The 24,830-nt window shown below is 37.9% G+C and overlaps 1 protein-coding gene across 1 annotated transcript in view; it reads right to left on the bottom strand.

Moving 5' to 3' along the window:
* Positions 1–24,830, bottom strand: part of ELP3 (elongator acetyltransferase complex subunit 3) — a 97,635-nt gene that overhangs the window by 27,810 nt on the left and 44,995 nt on the right. The window contains exons 8-10 of the mRNA XM_019440875.2: positions 24,167–24,328; positions 21,641–21,767; positions 11,086–11,279 (exon numbers count right to left, since the gene is read on the bottom strand). Of these exons, the coding sequence (XP_019296420.1) occupies positions 11,086–11,279; positions 21,641–21,767; positions 24,167–24,328 (483 nt within the window). The remainder of the gene's footprint in view (positions 1–11,085; positions 11,280–21,640; positions 21,768–24,166; positions 24,329–24,830) is intronic.

The raw sequence follows: 24,830 nt of genomic DNA, 5'->3' as shown, positions 1-24,830 counted from the left end.
CTACACTGACAGATGCGGGGCTCAAACTCACAAACCATGAGATCATGACCTGAGCTGAAATCAAAGAGTCGAATGCTTAACTGAGCCATCCAGGCGCCCTGGAACTATTTTCTTAAACTCAAATACATTTTAAATTAGTAATCAGATGCAACTAAATGAAGGTTACTGAAGTAAAAAAATATGCTTTATTTCAGCAAGGAATGTGCAAATATACTGTTTTAAATATTTTGCTGTTTCATATTACATAAACCAAAGTTCAAGTCTTCTAAATGCCCTTTTATACCCGGAGACATTTTACAAATAACTTACAAATATCTGTACTTTCACAACTTAAAGTAAAATTTAAAATCCTGCTATACATGACATGAAATTAATCTGATAAAGTCAATGGCAATCACTGTTAGTACCCGTTATGTGACAGATACTTCGATTCTTGTTACTCTCTGCACTTAAATTCCATAAAGGTACCTTGCACACTGAATTCACAAATACTTAAACACAGCTCCTGCAGAAAATGCAGGGATAGGTTTCTGTGAACCTGTGGTCACATTTTCTTCAACTGATCAATACATAACTCTGTTTTATGTGTTTCTTTTTAAAGATGCTTTATTTAACATATAACAGATTTATTAACATAGTACTTGTGGGTAGCAGCAGTATAATTCATGTCTTAATGAAGCTTACCCAATATTCGTTTTCTTCAAAGGCTCATCACAGCCTTCTTGTGCTTAGGAATGCTAGATACAAAGCATTTTAGCGCTTTGCGTGGGGCCACTTTAAACAGCAAAATCAACACAGAGCACAATAATGTGAAAAATGGGTTAAGCAGATTGCGAAAAGGATGCCTGTTTACAGTACGAGGGCTGAAACAAGCACACAGTATCAGAACAAAATCTTGTTCCTCATCAACCCTTCAACTACTAGTCTAACATACACCACTGACTCTTGTTTCACCATCTCAATAATGGCTGTCAAATTGGTGATTATCATCCCTTCTGCATTTCTTAGTTGGGCTTGTAAGGAAGAACTTCCTCTTCTCCATTTATTTATTTATTTATGAACTCGTGGACTCCTATTTCATTCAAAGAGCTGTAATCTGATACTAACATTATTTATTTTGCTTAAATTAGATTTGGTCAGTAGGTGTGTATTCAGGCTGGTTTCTGGGTCTTTTTGACATGTCCTCATTCCTTGGATATTTCCTTACTTTCTGGAACAACAAGATGTTCCAGGTTTATCTTGTACGTTTGCTGTCCCAGCCCTGGAACTGGCCATTTTTCCAAGCAGCCCTGATTCTTTTAAGTGGAGAATGGTATTTATAAACCAAGATCTGGGCACTCACTGTGTTCATTACTACTGAGGTATCATTGCTTCTAGACTCTCAGTATAAACAACCAAGAAATTTATGTATGTATTATGTGTATATATATATACACACACACTCATATATGTATGTACATGCATGCATATGTTTATATATCCATAACTATATCTATATGTAAATTTAAAAGCCCCATGAGTTCATGCTGATAATTACAATTCTAATCCAGCATTCAACTTTCTACCTTTCAGTGTTTATAAATCCCTTCAGACAGTGAGAAATCTGGCTCTTTTATCTTTAATGTATTTACATTTTTGCTAAATCAAATAATTTATTTGCTCAGTATAACCAATCTCCTAACTACTCAAGCTGCTACCACTGTACTCCCTACCTTTACTCTCCCTTTCTTCAGATGGCAGACGGTTAATGCCTCCATGGCATTGCCTCCATGGCATGGTGATGGGAAGGAGAGATGGAAAGGGAAAGGAAGATGGGCTCTATAAGTATTTTTAATAATGAACCAGTACTTTCAAAAGACCCTAAAATTTTCAAAAGAAGTAAACTCTGTAAGGGATAGGTTTTATCATATAGTGTTGTTAAGCAGAATTATATGACAGAAAGAATTACCAGCAAGGCTGGCTAATAGTTTGTGGGGCCTAGTACAAATGACAAGAGCTTCTTGTTAAGAAATTATCAATAATTTCAAGACGGTGAAAGCAAAGCATTAAGCCAAGTTCCAGGCCCTATGAGACTACACAGGTCATATGTCCCAAAAGCTGGCCAAATCAGGGCCAAAGCACAAGTCAGAGAGGACCGAGTAATACAGGGCTTTATAATGATGCAGACAGTTCATAAATGTCCTTAAATTCATGTCTGTCACTACAAAACCGCAACATGGTTTTAACAGTCTTTGGCAGTGACGTGCCTCGAGTATGCCAGGTGCTAGTTTTTCCTCATTAAGGAATAGAAATGTGGCAATCTCCACTTTCAGTGATAAGGTCTTTCTCAATGAAAATGAAGGGCCAGAATTCTATATATCCTGAGCATCCTCTATACACAAAGTAGTGTAGTAAATAATCTGGAATATATAAACAGATATTGTTATAGTCTTCTAGGAGTTCAAAGCCCAGGTGAGATTACTGACCATCTGAACTCCATCTAGGTAGGAGTTAAAATTATTTTTAGGTTTCTCAATTTGTTTCAATCTAGTTTCACTTTCTTGGCTTGAAGAGAGATTACATTCAAGAATATTTATTCACTTTTCTATTTCAACAGGTAACATTTTAAGTTCAGAGGTGCTAATATTTGCAATTTGCTCATCAAAAACCTTTCAAAGTGATGTCTAGAGCTTTTCTGGTCTGAAGTTTCTCAAGCTTCAGAAGCATGTTTTGGTTGCAAATTGGTATTCCTATTCTAATGCTTCACAGTGACTTAAATATCACATGGAGGCCAACAGCTGTCAAATAGCCTGCAGGAAGCAGCACTTTCCTGAGGCTCCATCATGTGTCTGGACAGAATTTTACATTTAATCATTCACTGCACCCTTCAAGGCGGCAATACAGAATCACTATTAGAATACTGCTTCATAAAAATACCCAGTAAAATGTTATTGACCCAAGTGTCATAAAATTAAAAGTGTAAATTAGTTAAGGTGGGGAAAATGTCCAATTAAAAATATCAAGCAATGTATCTGTAAAATATAGTATTTTTAAAAAGCCAAGTATAAAACATTGTGCTTTCATTTTATTTTTTTATTTATTTTTTTTAAATTTTTATTTATTTATTTTTGAGACAGAGACAGAGCATGAGCAGGGGAGGGGCAGAGAGAAGTGGAGACACAGAATCCAAAGCGGGCTCCAGCCTCTGAGCTGTCAGCACAGAGCCCAACGTGGGGCTCAAACTCACGGAGTGTGAGATCATGACCTGAGCTGAAGACGGATGCTCAACCTACTGAGCCACCCTACTTTCCTTCCTCTGTCCCTCCCTTCTAACACCTGTCTGAAAAACATTTTTCTTCTCCCTGTATGTTTAGATTCACAAGTCGATACTAAGTATATCGCCTGTCACTGGCAGAAGTTGTCACTGGGTGAACCTACATAGGAAGAGTCAGATATCCTGAAGGCTCAGAGCACGAAGACACGTATGATTTTCCTTTACTATGATTTAAAACAAAAATAAACTCTAATTATTAAATTACCCAGATTCTGTACTCTGGGAGGAGGCTTTTCTCCTTTGCCAAAAGTTTCTTTATCAGTTTTCTACATTCTCCAAATTGCTCTAAAAGTTTAAAACTGAAGCTAGAAGGAATGTTGGTAAGTCAAAACCATATGATTCTCTCTTCCCAAATCAGGTTTCTTAGTCACTTAACACTGTGTAGAGACCCAGCCTTCTCTTGTACACACTGTGTACAATGTTTGAGTTACCCACTAAAACTTTCCTTAGCACCCCTATTTTCAAAAATTTACCATCAGCTATTGATATCAGTTTCTTTTCTATATTTATTTTTGAGAGAAAGACACACAGAGAGAGAGACAGAGCATGAGTAGGGAGGGGCAGAAAGAGAGGGAGACACAGAATTAAGAGCAGGCTCTAGGCTGGCAGCACAGAGCCTGACGTGGGGCTCAAACCCACCAACCATCAGATCATGACCTGAGCCAGTCGGACGCTTAACTGACTGAGCCACCCAGGTGCCCCACCAGTTTCTTTCTAGAGGTCCAGATATACCAAATTTGAGCTATAACCAAATATAAACATGAGTAAATGGAATTTAAGGTTTTTAAGCAGAGGCAGGAACCTGTTTTACAAGAACACAGCTATCAGACTGTTACTAAGTGTGAAGTGTACTATGTGAACACGGACATGGCTTTTTGTCTCCCTAGCCTTTGTATTTATCGAGGAGAGTGAAGATAATTCAAAAGGGCTCTGAAAGATAAAAGCAAAATTAATGAAATTTTCTTCGAGCTACCGCAATAAAAAGTACCATCTACTTTATGATCCAGATTCCTGAATGGCAAATTATATATAAACCGACAACTGATTTAAGAAGAAACACAAATAATAATCAGTTATATGAAGAAAATGTTAATCTTCACTAATTACTACAGAAATACAAATTAAAACCCCTGGGTAAATAAAAAATATAAGTATTCAATTCCATAGAGATAACTATTTATTACTCTAAATTGGTAGATTATCCAAATCCCTTTGGAAAACCATATCAATATATAAGCAAAAACTATAACTCCCCTTGTTCCAGAAAGTATATTCATCATCATCATACAAAGATGCTTACTTAGTTCCTTTATCATGAGTAGTCCTAGATTATACTAGTCTAGTAGATTACTTCATCAAAAGTAAAAAGTTCTATGTACATGGATTTTAGCTGTAGTGGAGGTCAGGAGAATGACTGCAAAGCAAAAACCCTTGCTTGAGGAAAGCATCGGCCTCCTAGAGACTGGAAAGCAAGGGCTTTGGATGAATGCACTAACCTCTGCCGCTACACTTCTTCCCAGCCTGTGCTCTTGCCTACAGTCTTAGACCCGAACCTTGGCCTCCAGCACTTGTCCCCTGCAGACTGGCTGCCCCCACAACCCACATCCTTCTATCCTGGCCATTTCTCCCACCTATTGGAGTTTTGTGCAATTCAGAGCTTAATAAACCGACAACTATTTGCATAGCCTTTAGTCAATGGGAGATTTTTGTTGAAAAAAAACCAAGGACATCCCTTCAGTCCTGAATAGAGTTTTACTCTTAATTCCTAGTTTGCTACTCATTAAATGTGTTAACAGGACTCTTAAAGCTTTATTATTTAAAGAATTTTTTTTTTTTAACGAATTTCTACACCCAATGTGGGGCTTCTGGATTGAGCCAGCCAGGGACCACCTTAAAATCTTATTTTATTTTAGCTTTACATTTCGGAAATGGTGAAACATATATCAGTTCAATTAAATAAGTAATAACCATGAAAAAAAATGATGAAAGAAAAAAAAAAAGAAGGCTGGAAGCAACTTACATGTCCAACATTAGGGAACATTTTACTAAATGAGACAAAATGCTAGACTACTGTGCTGCCATTAAAATTTTAACTATGGAGATTACTCTAAGCCTTTAATAAGAAATGGACACAGAAATGCAAACAGAATATTTGCCAGTATATAAAATGTACTGTTGTGTAAAGATGCATTTCAAATATACAAGGAAATTTTGGGAAAAATAATATTATTTATGTATATTAATATATGTATGTTATTAATACACATTTTAAAAATGTTTTTAAAGTAGCTTTATAAAGAAATTATTTTGGTATGTAAATACAGTACCGTATGGCTGGAAATTAAGTAGGAAATGTAATCTGGATAATTAATAATATTCTACAAACTCTGTTGGAAAAAAGTATAAAATCACATTCTCAGAAAGAAATGTCTTGGGAATCAATGAACGGTGGTACATAGAAGCACTCACTACCCTCAGCACCATGAAAATCTAGGCCAGAATTTCAGTGATTATTGACAACAAAAAGCATGTCAATATAAAATAAATTTGAACAACTTTTTATGCAGTATATACAAAGAAAATATGTAAATAAAAATGGGTAAAAAGTAGCAAAATATAAATCTGAATGAATTCCTATGTAGGTAGCGACAGTAATAGTTCAGTAATATTCAGTGCAAAACATAAGGTAACATATTTGAAGGAATTCTGTCCACGCTTACAGGGAAACCAATGCTTTATTTAACATTAGTCTACAGTAAGCTACATGAAACAAAAGAATTCTAATGGAAACTTGTTTAATAATAGCATAGTTGTATAGAAACAAAAAAAAATAAAAATAAAATAGAAAGTATCATAAAGATTTTAATCTTTATTCTAAAACACCTAGAAAATAATTGCATTCAAAATTAAGTGAAGTATCAGTCCCAAAGCATGAAAATCTGACATCACAGGTAGACTCTGGATGACTCTCTCTACCAAAGGCATTTGCTGTGTTAGGAACTAAGTCATCACTATCTTGAAATAAATTCTGAGTCTGAGATATTACTAATTCCACATTTTTAAAGAGATTGAACCTCGTTTCACAGCATTCCATTAAATTTTAATCCCCTGCCCCACATTTGTAAAGTAATAAGAGTGTCAATTCAAAATCTTAAACCCACACCCACCCGTACCATTTGCCCTGCATAAATCTCTTAAGTGATGTACTGACAGAAGTAGAACTGACAGTATGGCCTGTTGGCATTAGAGCTGAGGAACTCTTCTACTGCCCGATTCTCCAGAGAGAGCTGTAATGGGGTCATCACAGACAGGAAAACTGAGAACAGGGAGGTTGTTTTCATCAGCCTCAGGTTGGTTATCCACAATATTATGCCCTTCTCATCATACAACTTTTGGTTGTATAATACACATGTTCTAAATTCTTCTGGTCATGACCCCTTTACAATTGTCCTACAGAGATTATTTCTGCTGCTCTGGTTTTCTTAAAGTCCTTATCTTCTCAGTTGGTGGTAGGCCAGGATAATGTCCTATGGTTATATTTCATGATCTATAAAATTAAGCTTTTAATGTTATAGCACTGTCTCTGTTGCCTTTGACTCACTGGTACAGGAGTAGGAAATTTAAAGCTGAAAGTGAAGGGGGAGAATGCAAATTCATCTGATTGTGTGACCTATACCTTGTTACTTTTGTTAAGAAAACTATGGTGTCTTCGGCTGTGAAATTTCTATCTACTCTGTGATATTTGCTGCCATTCTCTGCTGGTGGGAAGTTATTATCTTCAGTGTTCTCTGGTTGCCCTGTAGTGTAAGTGCTTGACATTAAGTTTTTGATGTCAGAAGAAATCCATCCTGAATAAACACATTGCCACTGTATGACACAGCTACTTGCTAAACAACCAGATAAGGAATAAGGCTGCCCTTCCCCCCATGAGGTTCCCTCTTTCACAAAGCCCTGGGTAACCTAGATGACTGACCACCTGAGTGGCCCCATTTCTTCCTTATCACACCCTAATTCCCATTCCTATTCTTTAACCATAAAGAGTGAACCCACAAAGCCCTAGACACTACACCCTTGGATCCAAATAAAGGCCGAGGTCCAGGTTCATGCCTTTCCCTTCCTACCCCACAACCTCACTGTGTACCCCTCAGGTTTTCTGGGTACCCTCCAGGACATTTGAGTAATAAATGTTGTTTCTCAGGGCGCCTGGGTGGTTCAGTTGGTTAAGCGTCTGACTTGACGCTTAGCTCAGGTCATGATCTCGCGATTCTCGAGTTTGAGCACTGCGTCGGGCTCTGTGCTGACAGCTCAGAGCCTGGAGCCTGCTTTGGATTGTGTCTCCCTCTCTCTCTGCCCCTCCCCTGCTCACACTCTCTCAAAAATAAACATTAAAAAAAATTTAAATGTTGTTTCTTAAAGTCCCCCTGATGGTTTTTACTGAGGTGCATCCTATCATGATAAGCAGTTGAAAAGCTGGTCCAGCAACATGGTCCCCTTGGGGGAAATGTCTGTTGGGGCTCACTATGAGTAATAGGGGCCAGCTGAGTGCCTCAGGTACTCAGAGCTGATAGGATTGCTATCATTAACACAACGGAGAGATTTGTTGCCATGCTCTGCTACTGGGAAGTAGTATCTTCACTTATATCTAATTGTTCAAGTCAGTTAAATGCAAATAATCTTTTCCTTTTGTCTTTGTTAATACTACTTATTACATCTTTGTTTTTAATACAATAGTATTAGTTTACATTTTTTGGAACAATCCTAAAGTTACAGAAAAAGTCCCAAGTGTATTTCCTTAAATTATTTGATGGAAAATTGGGAACAAGCTGTTCCAACACTCCCAGCATACTTATAGTAGTTCCTATGACAGGGATCCTCTCTTACATAAGCATAACATGACCATCAAAATCAGGAAATTAACACTGGTACTTCACTACTGTCTAACCCTAGACTCCACTACAGGCTCACCACTGCCCAACTAATGTTCTTTATACCGAAAGGATCTAGTCAGAACCTTGTGTTGTATTTAGGGGTTGTGACTTTTTTAGTCTCCTTCAATATGAAACTCTTTCCTTAATTCTTATAATTTTGAAGATTTCAGGCTTTTTAGAAAATCCCTCAATTTGGGTTTGTCTGATGTTGCCTCATAATTAAATTCAGATTATGGCACTTTGGCTGAGTCACACAGAAGTGACTCTGTTTTTGTTTTTTTTTTTTTTTTTACATTTATTTATTTTTGAGAAACAGAGTGAGACAAAGCGTGAGCGGGGGAGGCGCAGAGAGAGAAGGAGACACAGAATCTGAAGCAGGCTCCAGGCTCTGAACAAGTGGCCAGCACAGAGCCTGATGCAGGGCTCGAACCCACGAACTGTGAGATCAGGACCTGAGCCGAAGTCAGACGCTCAACCCACTGAGCCACCCAGGTGCCCCGAAGTGACTCTATTTTTAATACATACTATCAGGTGGCACATGACTGTGCCTTGTACTATTACTGATGCTATTCACCTTAACCAGCTGCCAGTCTTCTCTAAAGTTCTTTCTTTCTGCTCTGTAATTACTAAGCATGTTGTAGGGAGGTACTCTGAAACAATGTGCAGTCAATTCTCGTTCTTCACAGTAATTATGTTCTACAAAGTTGTCGTGAACATTAAATTAGTGAATAGTAAGACATTGCTCCGAGGGGAAAAAACAGGGCTAGGTTCCTGTGAGCCTCTGGACACAACATTTTCATTAACTGACCAACATACAACATTGTTTCACACGTGTTTGTGTTTCAGAACACCATGTACTGCGGACAAACTAACACTGAACTCCCAGCCAATAGTGCTATAACTCAAGGCTGAATGAAACTTCTCCAACAAATGTATTTTCTCTATAAGGCACATGAGAGCCTTCTTACACTACACAACATTTCAGTACTACTTATGGGCCATTTTAAACAGTGAAATCACCAAGAAACAGCACAAAAAATGCAAAGAATGTAGTACTAAACAGGTTATGAAAAGGACACACACACACACACACACACACTATACTTATTATTTATTACATTTACAATTATTTCTGTATCTACCTATCTGTTGAAAACCATGAGTTCACACCAATGTCTCCTATTCTAAAACACCATGGGGCACATTCTTCTTCCTTTTTCACACTGTGATGTCCTTTTCAGGTAACACAAAATCTAGCTCCCATTAACCTTAATATTATCTACTTATTAGATCAACCCTCTGCAAGTAACCAATCTTTTGTTGCTGTCCTCCTCTCTGCACCCTGACATCCTCCTCGCCCTGCTCAGCCCTCAGTGAGAATGCCTTTTCACCACATTTGGTATGCAAGAGACCACACTGTTCACACTGCCTTGTCCACAAGAGCAGCCTACACATGCTGCTCTGAGCCTGTGGCCCCCACGTCTGTGCAGATGCCTGCACTGTTCAGCACCTCCTACTGCCTTTTGAACTGAACGGTTTCAGAAGGGTTGAAAAAGAAGGGGGAAGACAATGCAAACAATTTTGGCAGCTGAATTTCCTTCAGTATTTAAAAAAATAAATTGCCGAGATCATCTAGGCAATTTAGATCCTTAAATTGGGCCAATAATATAAAAAAACCCTAAGAAATCACTATGTTGTGGCAGAAGTATGGTGTGAACATCCTTCAACTTTTAAGCAAATCCATTTATGCTCTTGATAATTTTCCTTTAGTTGATACTTCTGCTTGTTTTCAGTATTGTTTCATATTATCAGGGAACACAATTGTGCTCAGTAGAGTAACAGTCACAGTCACAGCAATTGATTGCACATGCACATGCACGTGCAATTGATTGCACTAGTCACCTTTTCACTGTGTATTTGTACTACTAGAATCTGGGCAGGTTTTGGCAAGGTGGTGAAAATGTGCCTTACTGACCAGTAAATACAGGAATGGCTTTGTCAAGATTGTAGGTAGATAGGTAACTTTTTGGCTCCTAAAACTTCTTCAAGGTTATGTTTCTTGTAAAAAAAAAAAAAAAAAAAAAAAAAAAAAAAAAAAAAAGAAAGTAATAAAGGCCAGGAATGCAAATGAGATCTTTGTTTTTCTCTCCTAGGAAAAAAGCAGTTAAGATGATTTCCTTCATGCCATCAGGAACAGGTCAGTCGTTCTCCACACTTACATTAATATCTGGAAAGAATGGAATTGTTGCTACTCTTTCTTTTTTCTTCAGAGGCTCTACAACAGGGATAACAGACACACGGCTACACCTCCTCCTTCCATCCTCACTACTGTATCTAGTCATCAGCTCCTAGAACCAAGCATCATGCCTGTTACCATCTCAACGCCATCTCCTGGCACATCAATCAATGGCGAGATGAATACATGAATAAGATACTGGCAAAGTGGCTTGAACACACTGTCCTTTCATTTCCATCCCTATGTACTTACAGCATTCCAGGGTCCCATTTTTGATTAAAAAAAAATTTCAAACCCCTCAATATTAAATCAGACTATGCTCATTTTAGAAATTATAAACAAGGGGTGCGTGGGTGGCTTAGTTGGTTAAGCATCAGACTTTGACTCAGGTCATGATCTCATCGTTCTTTGTAGGTTTGAGCCCTGTGTCGGGCTCTGTACTGACAGCTCAGAGCCTAGAGCCTGCTTTGGATTGTGTCTCCCTTTTTCTGTCCCTCCCCCAATTGCACACTGTTTCTCTCTCTCAAAAATAAACATTAAAAAAGAAAAAAAGAAACTGTACACAGACTCATCACTGATTATTTCTGGCAGAAAAGATAACACACTACCTCTGCACTCGGTACACTCGAGTCCATGGAGGCACAAGAGCAAGGATCCGAGCCACCAATTCGATCAGGTCACTAGGAGAATAACTTTTATATCTTCCTGATTTCCAGAGCTCATAAAGCCCAGTTCCACGAATCACCAGGGTAGGGTAGAGTTTCAAACCATCAGGACGAAAAGCAGGGTTCTCAAAAAACTCCTGTGAATGGAGAACAGAAAATTACCACTCCGTTAGTTCTGCAGAGATTGGTGAAGTTTTGGTGGTCAAGTTTCAGTCCTGGGCCAAGTTCTCTCACATACCTACACAGTCCTTAGACTGCTTTTCCTTTCCATCAAGGGAGAGGATGCAGACAGAACAGAAACTCATTGTTTTCACAGCCTCACTGAAGCAAGCTGTGTGTGTGCTGGGTTACAAAGCCCTCGTTAATCCAGCCCCTGTCTATTGCTGCAGTCTCAGCTCCTGCCACCCTCACCACCTTGCCTTTCTGCCTTTGCGAAGGCAATTTCCTCTGCCTGGAAAGGACATCAATTTTATTTCATCTAGCTAATCTTCAGGTCTCAGCATGAATGCCAATTCTTCAGAGAGGCCTTCCTGACCTTCAAATACAAGTTGCCTCCCTTAAAAAATATTATATTGTATTCTGTATTACTGCTTGCTTAATATCATCACACTGATAATTTATCTGATGCCTGCCTTCACCTCTAGACTGTTTCTTTCCTTAATAATAGATTTAATTGTTTAAACTTCTAAAAAGTTGTGACAGAAATCATCACTTGCCTGCAAAACCTAAAATGCTTACCAAATAGCCCTTTGTAGGAAAAGTATGCCAATCCCTGGATATGACTATTTTGTCTTCAGGCCAGCTGGCACTGTTCCTAACCTGGGATACACACTATTTGTTATCTAGACACTGAGAAATACATCTAATTTATCTACTCTGACATAGTCATTTCCTGTACTATATCATCCCAGCTGGCTTTATTTGGGAATAAAGCAAGGAGACACCACGCATTACCCTTTCCATGACTTTGCACTGCTCATTTGCTTTTAATTTTGCACAATGTGTGATGGAGGAATGAAGGTGGACTCAGTTTCCTCTAACCCCACCCTGGCATTAGGATCTATAAAGCCAGCAGTACTGCACCTTGTGAAACCATAACAATGCTTTTTATTTCGTGCTACATTCTTGCCAAGCTTTCCATTGCTTAACTTGCTTTTCAAAGAAATGTAACTATAGACTTTTCGATCTCTCTCATTGACTTGTGTAATATTCTTAAATGCTGTATTCTTTGTGCATCATTTGGTCCTAGGGATATTCTTCTGTAATTGCAATGTAATTTTCCCTGTAACATTTATATATTAAAGATTCATCAGGCCTTTGATAGTTTATAGCCACCCAAAAGAATACATATGCAAGTCATTCTGTACCTAGTTTTGAATCCATATTAGAACATGGTATTTCAGAGGAGCAGTTCAGGTGCTTATATGATAAGTTTAGAAGGTAGATGGGCTGATAAGAATGATGATAGACGAAACTGCTTCTGGACTTCTGGCTAAACATGGAGAATTAAAATATGTGTTTCCTTCTTTTCCCTCCAAAACCACAGTAAAATAACAGAGATGATTTTTTCAAAAAGTGTAAATCCAGAAGAACAAAGAGAATATCAGAGGAGATGAAGGTGGAGGGGAGAGAGGACTGGCCCAGTGATGGTAATACATTTTTGAAAGACAAAAATGAAGACTGGTAAATGACTTTGCAAGTATAGAAAACTGTAAACAAAGTATTTGCAAAAGGGGATACCAATGAAAGACCAGCTCAGTTACACTACAGTCCCAGAAAGGCTCATGAGTCAAAAGTACCAGGAACCAGGCAGGATAGAAGCAATCATGGCATCAAAGTGTATACATGGAGGGATTTATCCCTTATTCCTTTGCCCTTCCCATAAGAATTCTACCTATTTGTTCCCTGAAGAAACTGCTGGATTCTGAAATTCCAGGTACAAAGGAAAGTCTGGGTGGGGATAAAGGCTGGAAACAGGGAGATTAAGTGAAAGTCAGCACACTGACTAGTGGATTCCCTGCCTTGCTCCCCTGATGCCAGCAGTCAATTTTCTATGACCTATTCATACTGCCAGCCCCCAAACAGGAAGTTGGAGAGTTCATCTCTGGATTAATCAAATGGCCCTAAATAAGAGTTCAAGATACTGACATTCAAGTACTGCTCTTTTAGTCCCTTACTTTTAAAGTATGACCATTTGGCTAAGGATCACCAGAAACTTGCGGAAAGCCTAGAAAAGAAAGGGCAGAACAAAACAAAAAGGAAAAAAAAAAAAGGAACTGAGAGGAAAGAGGCATTGTGTAAAGGAGAATAAAACTTAAAAAAAAAAACCAAAAACCTTTATAATTTCTTCAGAGAGATAAGAGAAAATATATTACATCCATTAAACACGAATAAAATGCTAGAGAAAAATCAAACAACCAGGATGTAAGAAAGAACTTTTGAAAATCAAAGCCATTACAAAAATTAAAACATGTATTAGAAAAGTTGAAAGACAAAGGATAGAATATAAGAAGAAAGCAGGAAAAAAAGGACAAATAGGTAAAAAATTTATGAAAATTCTTGATGACGAATGTGAGATCTAACATTTGCTTAAGAGGAGTTTTAGAAAGAGAACACAGAAGGGGCGCCTGGGTGGCTCAGTCGGTTGAGCGTCCGACTTCGGCTCAGGTCACCATCTCGCAGTCCGTGAGTTCGAGCCCCGCGTTGGGCTCTGGGCTGATGGCTCAGAGCCTGGAGCTTGTTTCCGATTCTGTGTCTCCCTCTCTCTCTGCCCCTCCCCCGTTCATGCTCTGTCTCTCTCTGTCTCAAAAATAAATAAACGTTAAAAAAAAAAATTAAAAAAAGAAAGAGAACACAGAAAATGAAAGGGGAAAATTATCCAGTGGTACAACAGATGACAGACCCTTCAAAATCTAGCACAATTAGTTAAAAAAAAAAAAACAAAACAAAAAAACTCTTGCCAAGATACATTACTGTGGAATTTCACAACATATGGGATAAAGACAATTTCCTAAAATATTCCAGAGTAAAAAACAAACCAACCCATCCAGGTTACATACATTATAGGATTAAAGAGTAAGGAATATAGGATGAGGAATAAAAAAGATATTGTGCTCCTTAAGAGCAGTACGAAAAGCTGCACGGCAGTGGTGCAATGCCTTAAAAAAATTATTTTACAGAATTCTGTAAGTGTGAAGGTAGAACAGAGCCATTTTTTAGCACGCAAAAGGCTTACTTCCCATGATGAATTCTTCCTCAGGAAGCTGCTGGAAAATGTATTTTAGTAAAGTCAAGGAATAAACCAACAAACAGGGTTAACTTGGAATCCAGAAAACAAAGTATCCAAGCCACGAGAGTGGTGACAAGAAGCCCCCAAAGAGGACACTTGTGAAGTAGGCACAGAGAACTGCCAGTTCAGTTTGGAGTTGGAAGAGGGGACATCCAGGAGTCATGGTGCTAGCCTAAAAAATTAACTGACAGAATATCTAATAAGTTAGGACACTGATAGAGAGGCTTTACCATTGGGTGGGTACATTTGAAAGTTACAGGTGCACAGAGAACAAGGTAAATAATAATAATTAAAAAAAAGACAACTGTTAACTCTAGAAAGAAACAAATGGTTGTTCAAGAAAAGAACGTTAGTATATTTCATGGCTCCATGTCAGTAATCATTTATGTAAAAACTGTAACGTAAACATTGACCATTAACTACTAATGTAACTAAAATAGTGATGTAACAATATTGGGAGAATGGGAGCAGAGTATTAAAGAATGAACTTTTCAAAGACTATAACAGAAAGACAAGAGAATCGATCTAAAACTGACAATCAGGAAAAAAGCAATCCAAGCCTGGTGGTAAGAAATATAGAAGTAAATACCAGGGCAACAACCCCAGCTACAACAGTTGAAAGTGGCAGAGGACTACTGTGTTTGTCATTTTATTATGTAACAGCTTTTCTATGATAGGGATAAAAAACTGAATAAACGTCATTCTGGTACCACGTGAATGGCAAGTAGAAGGGAACATGGCTACTGGCAGGGCGACTTAGCTGAGGAGCCGTTTCACTGTGCAGGTGAGCCGAGGAAAGTATGAACTCCAGTTGCGGCAGTGGGATGAAGAGGACATGACGACAGCTTTGAAAGATACGCAGAGGGAGAAACTGACAGAATGTCCCGTGGAATTCGACTCAGGGTATGAGGGGACGATCACAGCAGCAAAGATTTACTGAGCACTCACTATGTGCCAGGAACTTTTCTAAATGTGTTGCATGTATTTTCTCAGCAAATCTTCATAACAGGTTGATACTATAATTAATATCATTTTTGAGATGCGGAAACTGGGGAACAAAGCAGTCAAAACAGTCTGCTACTAAGTGGTGGGGCCAGGATTCAAACTGGACAGTCTGGCTCCAGAGTCCAAATATTCTCTACCTGCTCCTGAATGATTCCTGAATTTCTGACTAGGGAGAGTATATGGATAAAGGGGCCACCAACTATGATAGGAAATACAAGAGGAAGGGGGAACAGATAAATATGTCTATACTGGACATACTAAGTTCTAATTACATGTATGGCATCTGGTGCTAGTTGAAGAGTATTAAGTAACTGGTCCTAGGAGCCTAAGGCTTCAGGCTGGAGAGAAAATGAGGCTCACTAAAGCATACGTGGTCAAGTTAGAACAACAGAAGAAAGGCAATCATACAGAACAGAGCAAAAGATGGAACCTACATCTAAATGGAGGGAAGAAAAAGAAGATAGGGCAGAAAGAGGAACAGTCCTGGAGGTAAGAAGAGAGCCAGGAGATAGCAGAATCACAAAAGCCAGGGAAATGAAAATCCCAAAATGGAGACACTCTTTAACAATAACAAATGTTAAGACTGAATAACATGACAGGAGAGAAATATTCTTTGTGTTTGGAGATTAGGAAGTATTTTACAACATTTGAAAGAAGAGTTTCAGTGGGAGGTGGAAGCCAGATTGCAGCGGATTTGAGAAATGAAGGGGAGGAGGAGACAGAGACACTGGAGCGTTTGTAAAATGACCTGGGTGCACTCAAGGAAAAGAAAAGAGGGTATTGCTGTCTTTCACTGTAGTCACAATTTGACTTTTAAAATGAGACATGTATTCCTTTGATACAACTAAAACATAACTAAAAACAGAAAGAGGTTTAAAGTTTTGTTTAAAAAAAACCTCAAAATGGATAAAGGACCTGAATGTGAGACAGGAAACAATCAAAACCCTAGAGGAGAAATCAGGAAAAAAACCTCTCTGACCTCAGCCGCAGCAATTTCTTACTTGACACATCTCTAAAGGCAAGGGAATTAAAAGCAAAAATGAACTATTGGGACCTCATGAAGATAAAAAGCTTCTGCACTGCAAAGGAAACAAGCAACAAAACAAAAAGGCAACTGACAGAATGGGAAAAGATATTTGCAAATGACATATCGGACAAAGGGCTAGTATCCTAAATCTATAAAGAGCTCACCAAACTCCACACCCGAAAAACAAATAACCCAGTGAAGAAATGGGCAGAAGACATGAATAGACACTTCTCTAAAGAAGACATCCAGATGGCCAACAGGCACATGAAAAGATGCTCAATGTCTTTCCTCATGAGGGAAATACAAATCAAAACCACACTGAGATATCACCTCACGCCAGCCAGAGTGGCTAAAATGAACAAATCAGGAGACTATGGATGCTGGAGAGGATGTGGAGAAATGGGAGCCCTCTCGCATTGTCGGTGGGAATGCAAACTGGTGCAGCTGCTCTGGAAAACAGTGTGGAGGTACCTCAAAAAAATTAAAAACAGACCTACCCTATGACCCAGCAATAGCACTGCTAGGAATTGACCCAAGGGATACAGGAGTGCTGATGCATAGGGGTACTTGTACCCCAATGTTTACAGCAGCACTTTCCACAATAGCCAAACTATGGAAAGAGCCTAAATGTCCATCAACTGATGAATGGATAAAGAAATCATGGTTTATATATACAATGGAATACTACTTAGCAATGAGAAAGAATGAAATCTGGCCATTTGTAGCAACGTGGATGGAACTGGAGAGTGTTATGCTAAGTGAAGTAAGTCAGGCAGAGAAAGACAAATACCACATGTTTTCACTCATATGTGGATCCTGAGAATCTTAACAGAAGACCATGGGGGAAGAGAAGGGAAAAAAAAAAAAGCTAGAGAGGGAGGGAGGCAGACCATAAGAGACTCTTTTTTTTTTTTCTTTCAATATATGAAGTTTATTGTCAAATTGGTTTCCATACAACACCCAGTGCTCATCCCAAAAGGTGCCCTCCTCAATACCCATCACCCCCCCCCCCCCCCCCGCCCATAAGAGACTCTTAAAAACTGAGAATAAACTGAGGGTTGATGGGGGATGGGAGGGCGGGGAAAGTGGGTGATGGGCATTGAGGAGGGCACCTGTTGGGATAAGCACTGGGTGTTGTATGGAAACCAATTTGAAAATAAATTTCATATTAAAAAAAATAGAGTTTTGTTAAGATCCAACTTGACTTGTATTTCAACATCATTCAGGTCACACACAGTCATTCATAGTCAGACTTCCCTTCACCTAGAAAAGCTAACACAGAAAGATGCCATGGAAGGGGTGCTTACCTAAGAGCTTGGAGACTCACCACTGACTAACAGTTACTTAATCTCATGGAGCCTGTTTCCTCAACTGAGGAGACTATAACAGGTGGTCTTTTCTGATATAATACTCTTCTTAACCTGTACCCTATGACACTATCTTAAGTAATAAGCCTTTAAAACAAGGCATTAAAAACAAAACAAATAATAAGAAATGCCTCTAGCCATCCCTGCCAAACAGTAACTTAATCACATTGGCTTTGGGGGGAAAAACAGCTCAGTGGGGGTGGCGGGGGGGGAACTTGTGAGTGTCCAGCATTAATGGACTTTGAAAGACTTCTGGTAACTGACAGGTGATTCTGAAGAGAAATTTTTCCTAAAGAGAAATAGACATTCTTCATGCATTTTTAGCAATCTTAGCTTGGATATCCAAGAGCAGTCTAATTTTTAAATTAATAAAACACCAAACCAGCTAAAAGTTATTTTGAGTAATAAGTAAGCTCTATCTGAGGATAGGTGGAAAGGGCGAAGTTAAGAAAAAAGAAAACTTCATTTCTGAGTTACTGGAAAAGAGAAGTAAGTGCTATGTATCACACACAGCTATACGCTGTGCACCTACCACTGGATGAGAGTGTGAATTTGCAATAAACAGATGCAAATAAACAGACACTAAGAGTAGTGACCGAGAAATGACCTAAACAGCAAGGTGTAAGATCTAGACAATTTATAACACGTATACTGTTAAGCATACGACCCAAGATACGGCTGTGATAATCTCAGTAGGCTGGGTAGTAGCTTTATGGATCCGTGCCAGGAAAGGCTATCCTGTCCTCTACAGAGATAACATTTTGTAGACTTGTGTAATTATACCAGCAGAACCCCAATTTAGCAACCTTTCCTATGGAACAAAACACATTAAGGAAAATATATCTGTGGGTTGCTAATGATGTGACAATAAAATAAAGTAGGGAAAAAAGTTTTAAAGTATAAAATATTACTGCCTACTAGTTCAGGAAAGGTTGTGAATTCCAAATAGACCCAAACAAGATTTCCTAAACAAAAACTAGTTTTAAAAGTTTTATGTGAATTTTTATTGGAGTGTATCTTAAACACAGAAAAGTACACAAACTCCAAGTGTACATCTTGACAGATTTTTATAAATCATGTAACCAGCACCCAGATACTCAAATTAAGAAAAATCGTATCAAAACCTTAGAAAGGCCACCTCATACCTATTTCCAGTTACAATTCCACCCAAAGTTTTTGGACTTCATATTAACAGAAATGTGTTTTAGGTGGTCTTTTGGATCTGTTTTCTTTTGCTCAATTTTATGTTGAAGAGAGTCAGTCATGTTGTTGCATAAGGTTGTAATTCATTATTTTTTATAGTATTTCATTGTATAACTACATCACTATTTACACATTCTTTTGTTAATGGACACTTGGGTTCTTGTTGCTCTGATATTACCAACAGTACTTTGTAACCATGACTTTTGGTAAATATATGTAGGCATTTCTGCTGAGAATACATCTAGGAGTACAATTCCTAGGACATGGGTATGCATATGTTCATAATTAGCAGATAATGTCAAACAGTTTTTTTTTTTACCATGATATACCAATGTAAATTTACTGCCACAAGCAGTAAATGAAGAAAGAGTTCTAGTTGTTCCATACTCTTACTAACACTTGATTTTGTCTTTTTTCATTTTACCTCTTCTTAGCTTTTCTGGTAAGAATACAATAGGAACGCATCATAGTTTAAAATTTCATTTCTTTGAAGATTAATGACTTTAACAACTTTTAAATATGTTTACTGGCTGTTCAAATATTGTATTTCTGTAGTAGTGCCTGTTCAAGTGTTTTTGCCCATTCTCTTATTGAGCTTTCTGCTTTTTTCTTATTGATTTGTAGAAATTATTTAAGATAATTTTAAATTAATTTTGCAGAAAATTTTTCTCTAGAGAGAAATAGGATTTCTCATGTTAGCTCTATTTTGTCACTCATTTATGTGCTGGGATGTAGTCAGAAAAGAAATAATATAGTGTTCATATTCTCTTTGAGTTTTTCTGAAAAGATTACAAACAAGGAAGACAGATCTGTTTACATGAAGGGTTATCTTTGCAATATTATCACTGAACTTTTCTTTATTTTGAAGACACTAAGGAAAATGAATAGTAAGCCTCCGCTATTTGCTATTATTTGAAACATGCCATAATTTTTTCCCCAAGGATACTTAAAGTTATGAATTCTAGCTATATCCCTGATTAACCTAAGAGCTGTGCTAAAGAAAAGTGTTTCAGAGGACTTTTAGGCTTGAAGCCTGAGTACCTGGCTATTAACTACTGAGGAGAGGTTATTAGATTCAAAATCTACTACACAGCTAACACGGGGGAATTAGTAACAGGGACATTTATGAATTAGTACTATCTTCAGTTGTAATTCATGGGCTTAAAAATAAAAAAAATTTAAAAGGAAAGAAAGAATTATTAATGTCACAAGGCAAAGTGAATTCCATTTTTCTAAATAGAGTAAAATATTTTTGTGAATAAAATAACTTAATACTTTCATCCTCTTCTCTCCAAGAATATCCCTAAGGCACTTTCCCTATCTGAGAATCTAAAGGAAAAAAAAAAAAAAGTTCTTACCAATCTCATTTCCCAACATGTGACAGAGAGTAAAAACAAACAAAAACCCAGCCAACCCGGAGTTAGATATTAAAATATCAAAGAAGAGAAAACCCAGAAAAAAACCCAAACATTTTCTTTCACTATTTAAGGAAATCCTGAAAGAGAAAGGCAGTTCTAAATTCAGAAGCATCTGAAGAAATCATAAATAAACAGGATGGATTTGACAGCAGATACAAAAGTGAAAGGCCCAAGACAGGCTGGGTAAAAATATGTGTAACAACTATAAAAACAAACAAGGAATCTATAATGTCCTTACCTAGAAAGTTCATCTAAATTAACATTAAAAATAGTCATATCCAATAGAGTAATTGGTCAGAGAACAAAAATGCACAATTCTAAAAAGATGAATTATGATTATTGCATGCAAACCTAAAAAGCGTATTAATATAATTACAAAATACAAGTTGAAATGACATTTTTATCCACTAAATTAGCAAATATAGAAACATTATAACTATGTGTGTATATAAATATATAAACAGGAGAGTGTTACTTGGGGAAAAAATAACCCTGCTAAAGTGAGTATAAATTGTTATAACCCTCCGAAAAGCAATTAAGTAATATGGAGAAACTCTTGAAGTGTTTATACCTTTACCTGACAATTCTACTGCAGGGAATTTATCCTAACGAACAGTCCTAAATACTACAAAAAGTTATAGGCATCAAATTGTTTACCTGCAGTGCTATTTACAATACAAAAAACTGGTAATACCTTCAATTTAAAAAATTTGGAAGTAGTTAAGCAAAGTAAGGCATATTTATTCAATGGAAATTAAGCACACATTTAAATATGTTAACATTGACTAACACAGATAAATGCTTATATAACATTAAGTGAAAAAGCAATTAAAATAATTACTTATCATATATATGCCAGTTTGTCTGTGTGTGTGTGTGTATGTCTGTGTGTATATCTATATCTATCTATCTATCCATCCATATATATACGTCTGTGTGTATATCCCTCTGAAAAGCCTAAGCATAAAAAAATCCTAGAAGGAAGTACATTAAAATGTTAGGGTTTTATTTGGTGTGGGCACTGTGAAGAATGACTCTTCTTTGTTTACAGTGTTCTACTCTTCCATAATGAGGACATATTGCTTTAATAATGGGGGAAACATTAGCAGCAAATAATCACAAAGAGCAGAGGGTGTAGAAGCAGCATGCAGAGGCAGCCTAAATCAGCCTGGTTGAAGACAACACTTACTGTAAACTGTTCAATGTCCCTCTCTAGTCCCACATTTGGCAGATCAGGCATCATATGAGCCACGACTTTGAAACCAGAATCCTTGGCCAGGTGAAATGACTCGCAGACTGCCTTCACAGTGTGGCCCCTGAGGAAAGAAAATTCACTACCTGTTACACAAATAAAAGGGCAAGAAGGTTAACACAAGAAACAGAGGAAAAACGATCTATAACAGTGGTTTTATAATGAAGACTAATATGGTTGGGGAATAAAAATCTCAGAAAATCATTTTTATGTCTCTATCTCTGAGAAGGCCTGGAAATAAATCATTTCACTTCTGAGATATTTCTCAGAAATTCCTCATGTACCTACTCAAGGTTCTGACAGTAAATGACTGGGGTAACCAGAGTTAATGTCTACTAAAATTATTTGGTTTAGCATCATCAGCCAAAGTAAGGTTACTAATATACATATTTAAGTTAAAAAAAAAAAAATAATGGGCTCAAAACCAGGCAGAAGCAGCCTCTTGTGATGCTCTTTCCTCTAAAAACCTTTTGAAATTATTTGTAGAAATAAATTAGGTGTCATAGAGTGACACCTATGTACAAAATAGATTTCACTCTGGTGGTCTGCAAGGTCCTTTAAAAATGAGAAAAGTGAATGATACAGTGACAGGGCAGAATCATTTGCGGCCAGCTGGATAAATCACCTTAACATTCCAGTATCACATCCAAGTAGGAAGCAAGCCCAAGAACAATTTGGGGCTACTAATGACTGAAGCCCTATGTCAATCCTTTCATCTTTGAGACATTCCCGTTCACCACAAAAAATTCCTAGAAACATGGACTCCAGCCCACTCTGGATGTTCCCATCCATTTCCAATCTCTTTTTGCTAATCATTTCCCAATTTATATGACTAGGCCAGGCCTCTCTCCTGACACACCATCCAAATATCCAGTACTCTAAAACTGTACTGTCAATTGTACAATACCACAGTCTCTAGGCACAGTCACTCGGTTTATATTAATTAATTAAAATGAAAAATTTAGTTCCTCGTACTACCGTATCGGACATCGTAGGTGTAGAACACCTTTCTTCTTTAACACCTTCTTTAAACACCTTCTTGTTTAAATGAGTGCAACAGTCTCTTAACTGGTCTTCCTTCTAGCTTGTTCTTCTTAATCCACTCCCATACTGTGATCCTTACAAAGGGATCTTTCTAAAACGTAGGTATGCTCCTATCACAACTTAGTTTAGTCTGTCCTCAGATTAAAGCCCAAACTCCCTGGGCTGACTTCTAAGGTTCCTCATCATTTGGCCACCCTGGCTTACCTTTGCAGCCTCACCTCTTACCACTCTCCTATCTCATGCTCTATGCTGTAACCAACTTAACCTACCCCGAATCCCCGAAATATGCCATATGCTCAGGAGTTTGCTTGTATGCTTCTTTCCGCTTGAAATAATCCTCTTCCCCACCTAAGTCATACTCTTCCTTTAAGCCTCAGGTCTGACGTCATTCTTTTCAGAAAGCCTTCCTGACCTTCAAGAGACTCTTCCCATCTCCACAGGTATGACTCTTGATTACAGCAGCAGTCAAACCAGTGTTTCCGGTTTAAGCCTCCCCCTACAAGAGTGCATTCTACTCAGGTTAATCTTTCTTAAGTCTGATATCTGTTCAATTCTTCCCTGTGTTCAAAAGTATCTAACAGACCTCTATTACCTAAAGGAAAGATTCCTCCCTCCTCAGCCTGGCATTCTTCCTGGTTGTTTCTAAGATGCTGACTGGTGTAAGTTTCCCTAGTTCTCTTTTACTTCCTTCTCCTACCACAACCCCCAGTCATGTCTGCCCCTCCCAGTAAAGCAGACCCAACTCAACACATACCAATTCCCTGAAGCCTGTCTTTACACCTACAGTCAATGATCTGTGCTGCCTAATAAAGTCCTAAAATCTTTTGCTTTTCTCTAATTCACCAATTAATCATAAAGTTCCTTACACAGCTAACCTTTCATGTGTGTCTTTTCTCCCCAACTTAGTGATCTATTTCTAGAGTTCTAGAAGAGAGCTTCATAGGGCTCTATCAATCCTTATTTCTATCCTTCCTTACCTCCCAAATTTCTCAAAGCTTACAACCATTGCCCACCAACCTTTCATTACTCTGCCGACTGGCATCTGCTTCACAAAAACTAATCTTTTAAATATCACTTCGACTTCCTTCTTATTCAAACCCATGCTCCTCGCCTTCTCTCCAGCTTTAAACAACTGACCTTGAGCCCTGCCTTCTGCTTTCCATATGGGAAAGGCTGTTTATGACAGGAAGAAATAAGAGCATGTTTACAGGCTACTGGAAAAGAGCCAGTAGAGAAAAGGCTGGAAATCAAGGAATGGGGATGGAATTAAGAGCAGAGATAGAAGAATGACTCTGAGGAGAAGGAAACCTATCCATCCTTCTCTAAGATTGGTAGCAAGGTGGAGAGAATGAGTGTGAACATAGATATAATCAGTGGGAGTAGAAGAAGGCTTGTGCAAAATCATTTGCCCCATCTTACCTGTTGGTATCTCTGGCCACATCTTCATAGACACTCTGTACCCCAATCTCTAGCCTTGTGCAGCCATAGGTCAGCATGTCACTTAAATGCCGCTTCATACAGTAATCTGGTCTGGTCTCAATAGTAATACCAATACACTTTGTGAGGCTTCTCTCAGAATACCTGTAGAGCAAATCTAAAAGTAAACAACTTGCCACACTTTAGGACATTTGCTCCCATTTAAAGGACTGTCTTCTCTTAGTCCTCTCAGTATAAGACAGTTATTAAGAGCATGGCCTCTGGAGCCAGACTGTCTGAGTTCAAATCCTGGCTCTGCTACTTCCTAACTATGCAAGCAGAAATGTTATTCACCTCTCTGTGCTTTGGTTTCATCATCTGCAAAATGAGGCTAATAGTACCCATAGGACTGACATGAGTTAACTAGCATACAGTAGTGTTAGCATCATTATTATCATTCTTATTCTCCCATAGTATGCTGCAACCATAATCTCCTTGCAAGCAGCGATTTCAACTGTGAAAACCCCAGCAACCGTTTTTCATACAAGTGAAAACTATTCTGCCTTACTTACTTCCCATTCCATATTTTACATTCATATTAAAGAAAAGGAAAGAAAAAAAAAAAAAAGAAGGGGGTAAGGTATGTATAATGATCATAGGAATATTT

Source organism: Panthera pardus, unplaced genomic scaffold (assembly GCF_024362965.1).
Source record: "Panthera pardus isolate Hobbes unplaced genomic scaffold, ASM2436296v1 HiC_scaffold_13, whole genome shotgun sequence".
NCBI classification, from domain to species: Eukaryota; Metazoa; Chordata; class Mammalia; order Carnivora; family Felidae; genus Panthera; species Panthera pardus.
Note: the sequence above shows the minus strand (reverse complement) of the source record. Positions and strands in the feature narration are given on the sequence as shown.